Source organism: Eretmochelys imbricata, chromosome 7, assembly GCF_965152235.1.
Source record: "Eretmochelys imbricata isolate rEreImb1 chromosome 7, rEreImb1.hap1, whole genome shotgun sequence".
Taxonomy (NCBI): Eukaryota; Metazoa; Chordata; order Testudines; family Cheloniidae; genus Eretmochelys; species Eretmochelys imbricata.
In genome coordinates this window covers 76,013,433-76,027,280 of record NC_135578.1, presented here as the reverse complement: position 1 = coordinate 76,027,280, position 13,848 = coordinate 76,013,433, and the positions used below count along the sequence as shown (strand labels likewise).

The 13,848-nt window shown below is 42.6% G+C and overlaps 1 protein-coding gene across 1 annotated transcript in view; it reads right to left on the bottom strand.

Annotated features, from left to right (window-relative positions):
• Positions 1-13,212, bottom strand: part of PHYHIPL (phytanoyl-CoA 2-hydroxylase interacting protein like) — a 59,806-nt gene extending 46,594 nt beyond the window's left edge. Inside the window, exons 1-2 of the mRNA XM_077822717.1 lie at positions 13,134-13,212; positions 12,285-12,551 (exon numbers count right to left, since the gene is read on the bottom strand). Of these exons, the coding sequence (XP_077678843.1) occupies positions 12,285-12,551; positions 13,134-13,212 (346 nt within the window). The remainder of the gene's footprint in view (positions 1-12,284; positions 12,552-13,133) is intronic.
• Positions 13,213-13,848: the final 636 nt, after the last annotated feature.

Genomic DNA, 13,848 nt, shown 5'->3' with positions numbered 1-13,848 from the left:
TTTCCTAATGTTCTATTCTAAATCTCCTTTGCTGCAATTTACATCCATTACCTCTTGCCCTCTCCTCAGTGGTAAAGGAAAACAATTTATCACCCTCCTCTTAATAATGAATTTTTATGGACTTAAAGACTGTTATGTCCCCCCTCAGTCTTCTCTTCTCCAGACTAAAAAAAACCACAATTTTTTCAATCCTTCTGGTAGGTCAAGTTTTCTGTGCTATTAATAATTTTTGTGCTCACCTCTGGACTCCACAATACTCCAGATGAGGCCTTATTAGTGCAGAATAGAGTGGAAGAACAACTTTTCATGTCTTACTTACTACTCTCCTGCTAGTACATCCAAGAATGATGTTCGCTTTCTTTTTTTGCAGCAGCAGTATTACATTGGTGACTCATATTACTCCTGAGGGAATTCTGTGCCAAAAAAATTAAAAATCTGCACACAATATTTTAAAATTTGGCAAAATTCTAAACATTTTATTTGTCAATAAATAAACGTGGAAGGTCCAGCATGGCAGTGGGGAGACCACTGGCTGCATGTAGGTGGCATATCACCCTGCAGCTCCCACCCCCCCGGACAGGGACTCGGCAGAGAGGCTGCACCAGACCCTGACACAGTGCAAGAGCTAGGCCTGCCCCAGAAACACCTCAGAGCCCTGCCCTTCTGCACCAGGCACACCAGGTGTGGGCAGGCAGGCTCAGCCCGACAGGATCCAAGTGTGGAGGGGCTTAGTGTGTGGGGATCCAGGCATGGGGTAATCTGGCTGTGAGTGGCTCAGTGGGGAATCCAGGTGTGGGGGGATTTGGATGCACAGGGACTTGTTGGGGGGTTCTGAGTGCAGAGGCAATGGGACTCTGCAGGGTGGTCCAGATGAAGGTGGTTGAGGCTCCGTGGGGGGCAGCAGTGTGAGGGGGCTCAGCAGGGGGTCTAGATGCTGGGGGAGAGGGGATTAGTGGGGCGGAGGGTGCAGTTGGTTGGAGCTTAGTGGGGTGGGAGTCCAGGTGCGGGGCTTGTTGGGCTGGTCCAGGTGTGGGGGGGTGGGATTCATTGGGATGGGGGTTCGAGTGTGGGGGAAGTCTGGATGCAGGGAGGACGGGCTCAACAGGGTGGGAGTGCAGGGGGTAAGGCTCGGCGGGGTTTGGATGCATGGGAGTTGGGCGGATGGGGGATCAGCTTCCCGTACAGTGACCCCCTCCTCTGCAGCTGAGGAGCAATGAGGGCAGGAAGCGGGGGCGAGGGAGGGAGTGGGAGATGCAGAGCTTTCTGCATCCAGGGGAGGTTTCTGGGGGGAAACGATGCGTCCATGCTACTGGGGAGGGGCGTGTGACTACTCTTGTAGTTTCCACTTGCCTCCCTGTCGTTTTCTGAGGCGAAGCAGAGAAATCTGCAGGGGACATGAATTCTGCATGCACACAGTTGCACAGAATTTCCCCAGGAGTATCATATTTAGTTTGTGATCCACTGCAACCCCCAGATCCTTTTCTGAAGTAAAGATTCCTCGGGAGTAATCAGGAGCAACAGCATTGTAACTCTTCATTTAGACCAGAGTATGGGATTGGAATCTGGCCCTTAATTTTCTACTGCTTGTAAAATTAACTTTAAAAAATTACATTATAGACATAATCATTCATTTACACATCATTTGTGTTTAATTTATTCATCACTAACATTATGTATATGTCCATACACAGAGATTTTGTCATTTCATACCTGTAAGCCATGTATTCTTTCATTTTACTTCATGTTAACATTACTACAAACTAACACTAGTTTGCACAATTTTACCAGTCAAGTGGCAAACCCTGCCCCTTGTCTGCACTACGGGGGGTAGGGGGTGGTGGTAGGGGAATGGTGTTTTTAACTTGAGTTAAAACCCTAGTGAAGACATGGTAGTTGTCACTTACACATGAGTTAGCAGGTTGAGTTAAAACCTGTGCTTCCTCATAGGCTTAAATTAACCTGCTAACTCCTGAGTAAACTCCAACTTCCCTGTCCTCACTAGGATTTTAACTTGAGTTAAGAACATACCCTTTTTTCTGCAGTGAAGACAACACCAAAGTGAGAGGTGGGACTTGTCACTTGGATACAGCAAAGGTGAGGTGGATGGAGGAAGAGCAGCTGGAACCCAACCTATGAGGACCTATTAGCTGTTCTCCTGGGAAAGGGTGGTGCACCATGTGGGCGAGCTACTGCCACACACAGGATTCACTGGCAGTATGTAGCCTGCACAGAGAACATTTCTTCACTTCAATACACCCATAATTCCTATGCCCCAGCCTGTGTACCCAGACTTGTTCCATGGAATAGGATTTGGCCCTGAGCAATGATTTACACTGGTTTGCAAATCGATGTACTGATTAATTGTAGTTCGCTTCCAAAACATTTGTGTAAAATGAAGACTACACCTTCTTTACACCAATGCTAAACTTCATTTTTTCTGAATGGTTAAACATCTCTGTCAATCTAACTGTAACATGAAGGACACAGTTTAAAAAAAAAAAAAAGAAATAGCTCAGTTTAATGTTTTGCGCAAAGAGCTTCCTTTTAGAACACCCATCAACTCAAACTGAACTAACCCTCACAACTCATATCATGCTGACCACCAAAAAGCCATCAGATAGTAACAACTTTCTCTCATTAACAATTTAGGCCACCAGTTCAAATCCATCCAACAGAGGAAAGCTGCATAACCCATTACAAATTCACTGAGTAATCTAGTTCTCCTTGGATAAATATGTTCCTTTAAAATTATTAATATTCAGATCCACAGTGCATGTTTTTAATTTGTGTTCTTTCAAACCATCCTAGATAATATTTTCCAGTTCACATTTCATACTATGCAAACAACAGACACTACAATACGCTGGAAAAACAGAATGACCTCAAAGGATTTAGGTTTTCTGTATTGGCCTAACACTTTCCTCTCAACCAGAACACAATGACATTAAGACTGAGAGCCTCAGTAGAAAGACTGAGATCTTTGTTTACTTTACCTTCTGTATCTCCCTGATCCAGCGAACAATCCTGAAATAAGGTGAACACAGAATATACAAAAATAGAAAGTATACCTGATTCTCTTCCATCCTGCACCTTGTGTAATCTATTTACATAAAATCTGAATGGCAGCATTTTACTTTGTACAGATGTAAATGGCTGCACAAGATGCAGAGAAACATATAATTAGGCCCCTGTATTCTGGAAAGTATTCTACGTCTACATGCTGGCAAACCAAACATTAAAAACTCCATATATTCCCTAAACAGAATGATAGAGTGAAGTAAAAAGACATATATAACACATCCAATAGATCATCAGATGGCGTCCATACAGTAGGGTGACAAGATAGCAAGTATGAAATATCGGGACAGGGTGGAGGGTAATAGGCACCTATAGAAGAAAAAACCCTGCATATCGGGGCTGTCCCTATAAAATCGGGACATCTGGTCACCCTACCATACAGCCATATTGTTCTAAGAGACTAACAAACTTAGGAAAGAGAAAAGAAAGACCCTTAGGGTAGTGAAAAGAAAGATGAAGCAAATGAAATTTATGTAGTGTTTCAGATGTCTCCACTTACTGGTGGAACACAGAATAGCCTTAAAGTACGGATATGTTTTCAAAGAGTATATAACAGCATAAAGTTCTTTTTGTAAAGCCCTGTTTCTAAAAATATGACCTTGTATGAAAGATAAGAATTTTGAATAATAACTAGAATCTTCTTACTAAAATTTAATATCATATCAGAAGTGTCCTATACCAGGAAACTATATCAAACTATATCCTTTCTTCAAAGTAATGGACTTTGTGAATGGATAGGTTTTTCAATCTCTAATTGCCATGATCCAATGTCCTTCTTAAAATGACACTGCAAATTTAAAAGTCAAAAACCATATCAAAAGCATTAAAAATCTGAAATCTACTCTCAACTCCTGGTGAGTTTTATTTTAAATCACTGAAATAAACTCCATCCTAAAAGCATGCATGTTGAATATTATTTACTTTATGTTTGCAGATTCATTTTAATAGTATTAAAGTATAATCTGCTTTCACACTATTTTCTGAATTTTATGCTGAAGTTGGTACAAACTCGTGCATAATTTCTCTCTGTAGAAGCTACATTAATCAGGTTAAGAAAGGACCAAAAACACAGTATGCAACACTCCATTGATGCATTTATTCTTTTAGCTGGCCCGCAATGAAACATTTAACCCATGTTTTATATTGCCAATTTTGTTCTCCATATGTCTCCATGTAAGAGTACACATAAAAATGAAATGTTAAAAAACAAACAAACAAACAAACAAACAAAAAATCCTTCAGAAATATATCTTGAGTCAGAAATCAAGCCTGGACAAAATTCCACTGAATAATAACTTGAAAGGAATGAGCGGGGAAGGCAATATTAGAAATATACTTGAATAAAGCAGAAGCAAAAAAGAATACACACTACAAAATCAAATCTATAGGAAAAGGTGGCGGGATTAGGGCCCTGATCATGCACACTTATAGACGTGCATAAATTTACTCATGCAAGAAGGCTCATTGAAATCAATGGGGCTGCTCAGGTGAGTAAAGTTATGCAATGCATGTTTGCAGGATTGGGGCCTGCAACTTTCACAAATTTAGTGGGGTCCATTAGGGTGCAGAACCTAGTAGTTTCTCAAACCATGGCTCTCCTCCCAGAGCTACCATTTTTCATCAGTCTGAGCAAGCATAAGAGAAGCAAATTCCCGATGTCAATCAATACCAAACACTAGGTGAGAGAATGCAGTTCTGGTAATACTTGCACCTGTAAAACAACAGAAAAATGAAGTAAAAAAGTAAGACCAAACTAGCTTCATGGTTTCACTTTTTAATCACTAGCTAAAAGTGTCAAGGTTCAGAGAAGCCTTCAGTAGTTTATAAAAACAATGTAGCCAATGGTTGTTTTTAAAAACATCCATGCGAAACAGCTTATGCATTGAAGCATAAATAAAACAAGAACACTTTGTGATAACAATAAAATAAAATTGATTAATGATTCAGCTACAAGCACCACAATGAAAACTGATTCACTGCAAACACTACAATGAATTTTAACCAAGTCTAACATGTTAAAAGAAAGAGTTTCAAGGTCAAATAAAAGGTGTGACAATGCATAACAATATATAGTACAAATACCTCAGAAACTGACATTGGGAAAGCTTTTTCTTTTGCTCCAATATAATTATTTTATCCATTCTTTTCAATTGCAACAGTGAAGTATTATATGTGGTATATCATATTGACAATGATGGCACAATTAATTTTAATATGTTCCTAAATATTAGGAAAAATCAGTCTGTGCATTATATGCTCAGAACATATTTCAAACAGGAACATGAAAAGTAAATCTATGGTTGATTCTGGTATCTTCAGCCAGAATTAAATGTGGGTTTCTAGGTCACACAAAACACAGAAGGCCATGTATGCTGGCAGCACAATGGGCCTACCCACTGTACCTTGTAGGCTGACAGAAAAAAATCCAGCTGTAAGGAGTTTTGGAGAACATATCTCCCACTCACAATGGGTCAGATCCTCAGTCCTGATTAAGTCCTCTTCACACCATTCCAGTAGCACAGAGGGGACCTAAAGCTGCCTTAATCAGACAGCTGAGGAGTCACCCAGCACAGCAAGTCCTTGGTTGATACTGGCTACACTACTTCACATCACCCATTTCCTATCCCTTTTCCATATGCAGCATTCTGGTGTATGTTGGGGCACAGCAAGAGTGCCCAGCGACCCTTCCAGCCTGTGGTTCTAACGTTTGCTGAGGGTAACCTTTGCTTAGCAGTTTTGCCTTGCCCTGTCCCACATTGCACCTCCACCAAGCCTGAGCACAGTGCAGCTGAGATCCAACCCTAAATATCCTTTTCCTGTGGCTGGTCCTCTTCCCTATACTGATGCCCTGGTAACAGTCCCCGAGCTGTCCCTGGCACGAGGGGATAGGAACAGGGTATAATACCTGTCATACAAACTGTATCCCAACATACTGTACAGAGATCATTCATAATAAAGAGGAAGAGAAATTAAGAGGAACAGGCAAATGAGAAGAGAAATCTTTCCAGATTTGAAAAAAAGATCAGATGGAAAATTAATGAGGTAGAGAAATCCCCAAAGGCCATGAGATTGTCTGAAGCAATTGAGTGGAGAGAGGAAACCAGTAGTATTATGAACAAAGAGAGAAGGGAGAGGACCAATGGAAAGTCCAGCTCAGTGAGATAGGTGAGAGCAAGTCTACGGAAAAAATTAAAAACAATGTATTACTTGAGCTAGATCCTAAAATGAATGGGGAGGTATTGGAGAGGACTGAAGATAAAGTGATGTAGCCACACTTCTTTGCACATGTTACCTGGTAGGTAATACTATTTTCTGCACACTCTGGAGTCTACAGATCTGGATTTTCAGAAGCTAATAAGAATACAGCTGCAACAGTCAAAGTGAGAGGCAATAAGAACATGACTGAAGATTCACCAGTGGTGGAATCAAAAAAGTGCTGACATGTACATTTAGATACATGTAAGGACAGATTCTGATCTAAAATTATACTGGTGTAAACCAAGAATAACTTCAGTGAAGTCATTTAAGTTAGCCTAGAATATGATCTGTATGAGGTGGAAGAAGAAAGAGAGCACAGCATAAACTATGTCAGGTTCATGTGCAAAGGAGGCAAGCCTGAGGTCCAGATCAAGAAGGAAGAGAGAGGCGATGACAATGTGTTTGAAGATGCTTCTCTTGCCCAAGAAAAGTACTTCTGCCTTTTCAACACTTTTAATTTAAAGAGCTAAAAGAAATCACAAGTTTAAGTGATCAAAAAGGCCAGAGAGGCTGAACAGGGAGGAGGTGATAACCAATATGTAATTACGATAATCAAAGTACAAGAGACAAGTTTAAAGGTAGAGATAAGATGACCAAACACTAGGAGACAGATAGAAAAGAGGAGAGAGGCGTATCTGTCTTTTGTTTAAAAGATAAAAACAAAACAAAACAAAACATCTCGTGATTATCCAAGATCCCTGTTATGGGATGGTTTGAGATTCTTAATCCTCAGACGCAGAAGGCAGTAGATGCCCTCTCCCAAAAATGATTCATTGTGAAACCATGTCTCATGAAATCTTACTCAGCAGAAACACAGATACATGGACTGAAAATTGGCTGAGACAGTAAACAAAGGATAAGGATAAATGGCGAAGTGTCAAATGGGGTCAGATGTCTAGTGGGGTACCACGAAACTTGTGGCTAGTTCCAGTCTTAATTAACGTCTTACTTAATGATCTGGAAGAGAGGGCACATTAGTGAGATTAATAGATAATATTAAATTAGGAGGAGCTGCAAATACTTAGGAGTTTAGAAACGTGGGCAGAAAATGACAAAACATATTCCATTAGGGAAGAAGCAGAATAATACATCTGGGAAAAAATAATCTGAAACAAACATACTCAGTGGAAGGGAGAAATATGGAAAGCAGTAAAAAGTCCAAAATATAAATAGTGAACAGAAATTAGACAAAAGTTTGCAGACTAACTGGGAAAAAAGATAATGCAGTTTTGAGCTGCAAACCCAAAGATATATTACAGAGTAGGGAAGTGACACACCCTCTCTGTGGGTGTGTCTACACTGCAGCTGGGACAGACCCTCCTGTCACACTGTCTGGAGTAGCTCACAACCACGAGTGCCTATCTCAGGGCAGATAGTCAAAAACAGGGCAGACAACCCAAACTGGTGGTATGTATAATTAGATTTCACCAACCCAGTAACAAATGTGAACTCCGGGATCACTATACCAGTCTTACCATGGAGTCACAGACAGTGCCCTGGGCACTCCAATCTATCTTGCAACCCAGGCAAGCTGGACTTTGTGGTAAGTGGTCACTTTCACCAAAAAATCACAAAATATTCAGGTTGCTTCTAGTCCCAAGAGACCAGTCACTTACCCCAGATCAGTTGATACCCTAGATCTTACACCAAAGACAACACTGTAGCCAATCCTGAAATAAACTATCTAAAGATTTATAAACTAGGAAAAAGAAATTAGAGTAATTTACAGGTTAAAGCAAGTAAACATATACACATAAATGAGCTACCATCTATGATTCCTAAAGAGTACAGAGATGTAGTAATCTGTCCATTCAAAATGTCTGTCAGGGTAGACCCAGGTTGACCCTAGGGATCTCTGCTTTAGTTTAGTGTTTCTGGCCCTATGAGAGTTCAAACAGCAAGTAGATGATCATTTTTCCTTGTGAGGCATTTTTATATCTTCTTCCCCCAGACATCAAGCTGACAGAAACCGTTCCCACGGAGATCCCTTCTTCATGGAAGTGGGATGGGGAGGAATGCGCTTAAGTCTTTTATCCTTGACCTCGCACAATGGCTCATTTGCGTTTACTGGACAGGATTTAACATCTTATTACAGACCATCATCTGCATTACACAAGGCTTTTTCCCTGTTTGATGAGTTATGTAGTCACAGAGGTTTACAATGCAGATGCTAGGTCTCACAGTATAACATGGGGTATAGTTGAGTGAGAATACATACAGTTTCCCACAAACAGTTTATAAAACAATAAACTCATTCTAATCAACTTACCATCTAGTATTTATTTTAGTAATGCTCACACAGGTAAGCAAGACTGGTTTCTAGCTATGCATCTGTAAGTGTTCAGTGAGGCCTGGGCATGAACTGGCATCTAGTCCCAGCTTGGGTAGAGACTCACACTAGCTCTGTTCAAGTTACCATGCCAAAAATAGTGGCATGGATATTGCAGAATAGGCAGCAGCATGGACAAGTTGCCCAAGCACAAGCCCACCTGAGCAGAGTTAGCATGTCTGTCTACCTGGGCTGTGAGACACGCTCCCCGCTGCAGTGCAGACATACCCCATGTGGCTTGCTGTGTTTATACATGGAATATTTCATTCAGTTCAGGCACCTCTTTACAGACAAACTGGAAGCAGTTCAGAGACGAGTAAAAGAAACGAGCAGGGGAGTGAAGGGATTAATTAATGAGGAAAGAGTAAAAGAGCTAATTACGTATAGTTTGGCTACAAGACAGCTAATGTGGTTAATAACCAATTACAGGCAGTCCTCGACTTTACAGTGTTCGAGTTATGATGAACGGCACTTACGATGTGTCTACGTAGACACCCTGATTAGACTTATGACTATAGGTTTCGAATTTACAATGCTCGGTCCCGCAATGGAGATTGCGGTTCCGAGTTCCAATTTATGACGCAATTGTAAGGAACCAATTGTGTTGTAAGTCTGAGGACTGCCTGTACACATATCTCAAGTGTGTATACAGCATTGAGGGAGACGAACAAGGAGGGAAAGGAGATGAATATTATGGTAAAAATGATGAAACTGAATAAAGAAGAGGACATTTTGTACAGCTATTGAGAAAAAAAACTTCCTTACACTAAGGTCTTGTCTACAAATCCCCAGCCAAAGGCATTAGAGGGGTGCAATTGCAAAAGCGCTCTAATGTGTTGTGCTCCAGCTGACCCATGTAGAACCTGCTGGCACATGCATAGTTCTATTTTTCATAGGTTTTTTTCCAGACTTTTTTTTAAAAAGAGTGCCCACTCTTTTAGCTTTATACAATTTGCATACAAAAAAAACATTTTTAAAGGATTCAAAGTCACGTTTATCTGTAAGACACTTTGTCTGAGAAAACCCTCACTGACTTCAATGGGGGCACATTTCGCCATGAGCACCAAAAACCTTACAAGAAGGTGTATTAAAATAAATCAAATAATATGTATACACACAAATGCACGGGTTAAATATAATTTCCAATTTAAATGCCTAAATATGTTCTTGCACTCTCAACTACACAGCTCAACGTCCCCAGGCTCATCTACTTGTTTTTGTGTTCACATTAAAGCATGAATTTTTGGTTTTTAAGTGCCACCTGTTGGAAATACTAAAGTATGTTCAAGTACAATTCTGTGCCCAATTAGGCACACAACTGCAGACTTTACATGGGCAATGCAGGTGCATCTTTTCAAAATTTAGATCTGTATTGCGTGAAGCAATGACGCAATCTCATATTGGGGCTTAATACGCATGGGGATTAGCTTGTAAAACCAGATCTACAGAAGCGAAAGTTGTTGTTTTCCAGTGATGACAGTTTAAACAGGAAATTCTTGATTAAAAAAAAAAGAAAGAAAGAAAAATTAATTATTTGGATCTGCTAGTCTGCACGAGACTCTTCCATAAAAATTGAGCACTGCTTAATTACAGTATGCTAAATCAATTAGAAGACTGCAGCAATTAACATAGCAGACTTTATCAGCCTAGTTTGGGGCAGGCAAAAATTAAAGATTACGTAATTTGTTTATTTCCAATATAGGGAATCACACATAAGGGTATTTTGTCAAACAACTGCAATTTATTCCTTCAGATTTAGGGAAAATTGTAACTGTAGAGTTAATTTTCTCACAGTATGCTGCTCCATCTATCAACATACAACCAAAGCTTTATTTTATCTGTGATCCACTCACATATATATACAATTAAGTTTCCCTAACCAGTGATTTAGGTATAAATGTAGCGATAGAAGCACACATTCTATCTTGAATTTAAAATATGTAAACAAAAAGAATTTCTTATGTTGCCATAAAAGTAACTGAAAGCTCTACTGAAATACCTTCTCAGTTTCTTTAACAACATTTTAAAAAATCAAGACTTTACAGATCCTCAACTTTGAGACAATCAAGTCTGGTTAAATCAAAAGTACTGAAACATTTAACAATAACATGCTTTTAACAGAATAGTAAAGAAAATCAGAATGATTATTTCCATAATCAATTGATATCTACAGTAATTTTGCTGCAAAAATATATCTATGTGGAAAAAAAGTTAAATTAATACAAGCAGTATAACTTCTGACCATAATAACCCAAATGTTCAGTGAAGTCACTAAATAAGCCAAATTCAGTTCTGTTCTTTCACCACTTAAACTGAAAAATACTATCAAATTATGTTAAAATTATTAATGCTTTTTTATGTCAAAGCGAGAAAACAAGAATAATTCAGTTAACTGAACACAAGACTAAATTTTGTTCTGCAAGATAATACTCTCAGGTCATTTTTCGGAACATAAGTTTCTCTGTTGTTTTAGTATCATGTCACTCTTGGAAGTTAGACATAACTGTACATAATTCATATTAACCTCACTTATAATTTCTAGTCTTCAGTATTTGTACATCAGTATGTAAACTGTTCCTTCCTGGCTCCTCACTACAACCTTATAATTGTTTGGGCTACTTCAACTCAGCTAATCCTTAAAATTGCTTCTGCACTGTAAAACAAAACTTCATTTGTTTAACAGTCCAGCTATGCCATTTAGCACAACTACCTACATTGTACACCAATTTTGTTCCTACTTAGCTTGCATATCTGTTTTCTCCAATTCTATTGAGCACTAGACTTAGAACTCTATATGTACAGAACAAAGGTTTTAATATTAATACACAAAATGTATAGCATCAGTCATGCATTATACCAGATGTACCAGGCCAATTCAGTGCAGATGCTTGGCAATTTTTGAAACACTGCCCAGAATCATGAAGGTTGTATCTGTCTATGGTGCTGAAATATGTAAACCCCTCCTTTCTTCCCAATTTCGCGTTACCACTCCAAACCCCATTTTGAGAAACAGATCGTTAGTTCATTCTCTGGGTTATTCTTCAAAAACAAACAAACAAAAAAAGGAATTGGCAACAAGTTTCTGCATTAGGCAACGAGAGCTACCAGACGCCCATGCCTATGTTCGGTACAAGAATTACCCAGTGATACAAAACGATACAAAGGAGTTTGAGCCTCAGCCCCGATCCTAGCTAACGGAAATCATTACAATCAATATCCAGTATCTAGACTCCGACTCTCGCTGCAAATCTACCCCTAGCTCTTTAATGTCTCTCTTGGAATAAAACCCACAACGTACATTCATGTTAAGGGGCAAGACTGGAAGCAGGCGAGCCGACAGCCCCACAGGTAAATGCACTGCATCGTAAGGGAACATTTCAAAGAGGGATGGGTTTCCCCCAATAAGGTGCAATCTTCTCCTTTTCTTTTGTTCTCCAACGGCAGAAGGATGTGTGTGTCTGTGTGTGTGTGGGGGGGGGGTCCTTACACCTACAAATACATGGGTGGGGGGTAACAAAGGACCATACGCCACGGGGATTAATTTGCATTAGCCTCCATCGGGCAGCGGGCAGCAGCATTTTGCGTCTGCGAGGATTAGCCCCATGGAGCCAGGACTTACCGTCCCTATCGCAGAGCTGAATCGCCTCCAGGCTGAGATTCTTGATCACATCCTCGCAGGGGCTGGTGGGGCTGCTCATGCTGCTGCGATCCAGGCGCGGAACCTCCATTGTCCCCTTCTCCTTCTCCTCCCTCGGCTTCTGCGGGCGGCCGCACGGTGGGCAGCGGCTCTGGCTCCCGGCGGAGAGGGGCGGACGAGCTGGCGCGGTGGGTGCAGAGCTGCGCGCTCTAGGGGGTGGAGGCAGAGCAGGAGCGAGCGGATTTGTCACTGCAGCGGAGCGGGGAGGGGGCAGCAGAGAGACGCGCACTCATCACACCTCAGGCTCTGCATTTAAAGGGGCCGCCGCCCGGGGCTGCTGAGTCAAAGCCACAGCGGGACAAACACCTCGCTGTGCAGCGGGCGGCGGCCGAAGGCCTCCCTCTCCCGCGCGCTGCCTATGCGGCGGCTCTGGCGGCGCGGCAGTCCCAGCTGCGCCCGCACCAAGCCCCCCGCCCCATTCCCCGGGCGCCCGCGGCGGGAGGGGTCCTGCAGCCTCTCCCCCCAGGCCCAGGGCAGCGAGCAGCGGCTTCAGGCCGGGCTCACCCCGGAGCGCTCGGCGGGGAGGCTGCAGCCCTGGTCCCCGCGGCTGCCACTCCGGGCGCCATCTCCTCCCGAGCTCACAGACCGGCCCTGGCAGCGCACAGCTCCCCGCCTGCCAGGACCTGGCTCCCAGGCGAGGAAATCCACTCCCTCATCCCTCCCTTCCCCCCTGCACCGCTCCCCAACTCACCCCATCTCCTCCCATCTCCTCCCTTCCCCTCTGCACCGCTCGGCTCTCCCCAGCGCACCCCCTCCTTCCTCTCCACTCACCCCAACCCCTCACTCCTTCCCTCCTCACACCGACAGGCCCCCGCCTCACCTTCAAGCGCGCACGGCCAGCCCCAAGCATTCCCCACTACACACCATGTGAGCGCCCTTCCCTCACGTGGCCAGGCCCCTGCCACACGTGGGTGTATGGGGGAAGCAAGGCAAAAATCCTAGGAAGGGCCAGGCCAGACAGCAAAACAGCCTCCCTGGGACATTGAAGTGCCACCCAGCCTGAGCTAGCCCAGCCAGGGGCTTGACCTGCTCCTGGTACAGCTCACCCCAGCAGCCTGTGCTCCCAGGATTCCTGCTACGCCCTTGCCCTTGCAATCTTCAGGCCTTTTGCTCCTGCTCTGGGCTCTGCGTCTTGCACATGGCTCTGTGTGCTGAGGGAGGTAGGTCTGGCCCCTCACAGCCTTCTAGGAGTACAAGGGAGGGGCAGGAACAAAATAACCCCCCAAAATGCTATGAACAATCCCCATGATAATCATGGTTGGGGTAGGGATTAAATACCCTTGCAGCACTTGGATTCACTTTTATCTCCAGTTTTTTTTTATCTCCAGTCTTAAAACTGTAGCCCATGTGTACAATAGAGAGAAACCTCAGGTCCCTTTCATGTGATGCTGCAGAAGGTACTGGGGATTAAAAGGACAGCTGCGGTGTTAGGGTCTCCACAAGCTGTATCTCCAACTCAAAGGTGAGGGTGGGTGCAATTTCCTCT